The 3,764-nt window shown below is 37.6% G+C and overlaps 1 protein-coding gene across 1 annotated transcript; it reads right to left on the bottom strand.

Moving 5' to 3' along the window:
* On the bottom strand, positions 1,025-2,232 carry LOC107626682 (pentatricopeptide repeat-containing protein At2g15690-like). Its single transcript, XM_016329581.2, has one exon. The coding sequence runs from the start codon at positions 2,215-2,217 to the stop codon at positions 1,165-1,167; it is 1,053 nt and encodes a 350-aa protein (XP_016185067.2). The 5' UTR covers positions 2,218-2,232; the 3' UTR covers positions 1,025-1,164.

The following is a 3,764-nucleotide window of genomic DNA, read 5'->3' as shown; positions in this document are numbered from 1 at the left end:
TCTTAGTTCCTTATAATTTTTTTCGACTATATATATAGGTGTATGTGTGGTTAGAAATTTGTAGAGATGGAAAGAAACAAGCCGGGATAATGATGTTACAATATTTGATTGATTGACATGAAAGAATACAAGAAGCATACACCCCAAAGGTGCAAGAATCCACATGTTTAGAAATAAGATGGCCCATGAATGATACATATTAAATTATTAATAAAGGTGGTCCAAAAGATATATAAACATTATTGGAGTATTGCTATCGATGATTATGTACACCTTCAGTACAATAGGATGAACATTGTCCACATTATATATATACCATATAATTATATATATTGGACCAGATATTTTTTTCGACATTTAATTGGTCGTGTGTATTTTTGTGGTTATTTTTCATTGTGTTTTTCAAAATATACCCTACTCATCATAGATAGACATTTTCCGAGACAACCCCCAGGTGTATGTATATAACTCCATATGTAATTTTGATTTATTGTTGCAAATAAAGAAAAATCAATCCCTACTATTATTGTTACTTTTTTTTTAGATCCGTTCTGTAAACAATAAGAGAAAATAATTGAATAAAGGGATGAGGTATTTTAGAACTCAAGATCTGAGTATAATTTATTTGTCTTAATACATCACTATTATTTTCCACCACTACTGTTGTTGATGATGATAAATTAGCTATAAATGGTATATAATAGGGAGTGAAAATTGATAATGATGCTAATGGTGTTGTTGCAGAAGAAAATAAAAATTACTATACATGCCATTAGAAAAATGATCTAATAATTGTTGTGAAGGAAATAAGAATAAATGACCATTTGTACCCATGAGAGATAAAAACGCTGACATTTGTACCCATGATAGCTCGAAACTAACCTTGTACCCATGAGAGATGCTGTCCGTGTGACAAAAGTGCCCCGTCTTGGATCTGAGCTTGGTTCGTGCCTTTCCGAACCTACGTAGCACTCCCAAACCCTCCCCCCAATCTGAGCCAACCATTCACCATCATCATCTTCATCTTCTTCACCATCACCATAACCTCCATCACCATCACCTCAGCACCGCCACAGCCACCTCCCTTCACCACAACCTCCGGCGACAACCCACACCGCCGCGCCCCTTTCTCTTCTTCTTCCCCTCTTCTCACCTCCGCTAAGCCTAGAAACCACAGCGCCAGCTCCTCCTCTGGCCACTCAAACCCTTCAATTTCTCATCATCCATATCTCCATGAATCCTAGCAAAATTTCGAAGAGCCTCCCAAATGTGATCTTCAGGCTGAAATGGCTTACTCTCAATGAACTCCTCAGCTTCATTCAACTGACCGGCATTACCCAGAATGTTAATGACCTCCATGTAATGCTCTATGGTGTGAACAATTCCATACTCCTTTATTGATTCAAAGTGCAATAATCCTTCCTCTACAGCTTCTTCCCTTGCACACGCAGCCAAAACCAATGCAAAAGTTTCACTCTCAGGCCGTATCCCTGCCTCCTTCATCTCCTGAAAAACCAACAAAGCATCATCACCAGCTCCATTTTCAGTGTATCCAATGATCATCAAGTGCCAAGAACTCATGTTTCTCTCTGGCATTCGATCAAACACCTTGCGTGCAATATTCATGTTACCACATTTCTCATACATTCCAATCAACCTATTGTTCAATTCAACCTCCCCTCGAAACCTCGATCTTCTCAAGAACTCATGAACCATTTTCCCATACTCAAGCGACCTCGTACCCTCGCACAAATTCAACATGGCGAGAAAAACACCATAATCAGCAACAGAACCTTGACCCATGAGTTCCAAAGCTTCAGCAAGCTTACCCTCTTCGCACAACTCAATCAAATTAACGTTTAGGGTGGTTGCATCAAACAGCGCGTTTTGGCGGTTCTGGTCGACCCTATTATGAGTATTATCAAGTTTGGGTTTTGGTTCTCTGGGAAGATTCTCCTTCCGTGAAGTTTGGGTCTTTTGAGCGAAACGACCAGTGGGGGTGGCGTTTTTACGGCGGGGTTGGACCTTGTTACTGTTGGTGGTGGGGTTCTTGGAATCGGGAACGGCGTAGGAGCATAGAGGAGTGGAAGGGAGAGAGCAATCGGAAGGCTTCGGAGGAGAGAAGTGTGGGAATTTGGAATGGGATGAGATGACAGTGTTTAATTTGCGGGGAACGGGTCCCAGTGACGCCATTGATGAGTGGAGTTTGAGCTCCATGGAGTTCTGATTTTGGAGGCTGTGTGGAACAATTGCAGAAGAATAATTTTCCATCCCCTGCGTTTTTTCCTGAGTTCTGTTTCTTTCATTGTATTGTTTTTAGTTCATTTTGCTTAATTTGATTAGTTAGAAATGCATGTTAGTGGATTTAGGTGTATTTTGATTCATGCTGGTGTTTGAAAATTTTGCTGTTTTGGTGGAGAGGAGGAGCTGGCGCTGTGGTTTCTGGGCTCAGCGGAGGTGAGAAAAGGGGACGAAGAAGAGAAAGGGGCGCGGCGGTGTGGGTTGTCGCCGGAGGTTGTGGTGAAGGGAGGTGGTTGTGGCGGTGCTGAGGTGATGGTGATGGAGGTTATGGAGGTTATGGTGATGATGATGGTGAAGAAGATGAAGATGATGATGGTGAATGGTTAGCTCAGATTGGGGGAGGGTTTGGGAGTGCCACGTAGGTTCGGAAAGGCACGAACCAAGCTCAGATCCAAGGCGGGGCACTTTTGTCATACGGACAGCATCTCTCATGGGTATAAGGTTAGTTTCGAGCTATCATGGGTACAAATGTCAGCGTTTTCATTTCTCATGGGTACAAATGGTCATTTATTCAAGGAAATAATAATAGAGCAATGTTAGGGAGCAGCAACTTTAGTATTTTGTAATCATTAATTGACTATCAATAGTATTTTTAATGGTGTGAGATTACATTCAATAATAAAAAATCACTCACTTTTCTTTTAATGGTTAAGTGTTGGCCAAAAAATACAAAAGTTACTTACTCCTTAGACTTTTCCATAATAATACATGGCTTTTAAATTACGATGAAGACAGTGATAATGATGATAAAGTTAAATTTAAAGGATCTAGAAAAGAAGAATCGATGATGATAATGATGATGCGCGCGACTCTATTACCAATAAGGGTCCATCTAGTGTACAGATGCACTTTGGTACAGATTTACAGATTTTTGTTTTTATTTGGTTTAAAAGTGTATCACTAAAAGTGTTGCTTAAGGAGAAAGTGTTACCCTTAATCGTTAACTTGGCTCTGATACCAATTTTGCAATTTTTTTTTTTTACTAGTCCTTGTATATTGTAATTTCATTTTTATAGTTTTCAATCTTGTTTTAGTTTATAATATTCTTTTTTGCATGGATTATTGTATATAAAATCTTTTATCTGTTTGTCTTTTTCTTTAATATAATTTCTTAAATCCTCAAAAACTTCTTTTATTTCTACACTTTCTGTTGTTTCTAAATACCTTCTTAATTTTTCAACTTCATTTTCCATTTTTTCTTTCAACAGCTTTAATTCTTTTAAGTCATAATATGGTTTTCCAGGCATTTATAAATTTTTTAAGTTTAATTCCAACTTGTTTATATTTATTCTTATTTCTATCCTTTTTATTATAAGGTCATCAATTTCGATCTGAAGGTTATTTAATTCCTTTTTATACTCTTTTATTTTACTTTTTAATTTTTCCGCCCTTTTTCTTTTTATTTTATTTTCTGGTTTTTCAATCTTCTTATGCTTCATTATTTATTTTAAAATTTCTGCAAA

This window comes from Arachis ipaensis, chromosome B02, assembly GCF_000816755.2.
Source record: "Arachis ipaensis cultivar K30076 chromosome B02, Araip1.1, whole genome shotgun sequence".
Lineage (NCBI taxonomy): Eukaryota > Viridiplantae > Streptophyta > Magnoliopsida > Fabales > Fabaceae > Arachis > Arachis ipaensis.
This window is presented reverse-complemented; position numbering and strand designations above follow the sequence as displayed.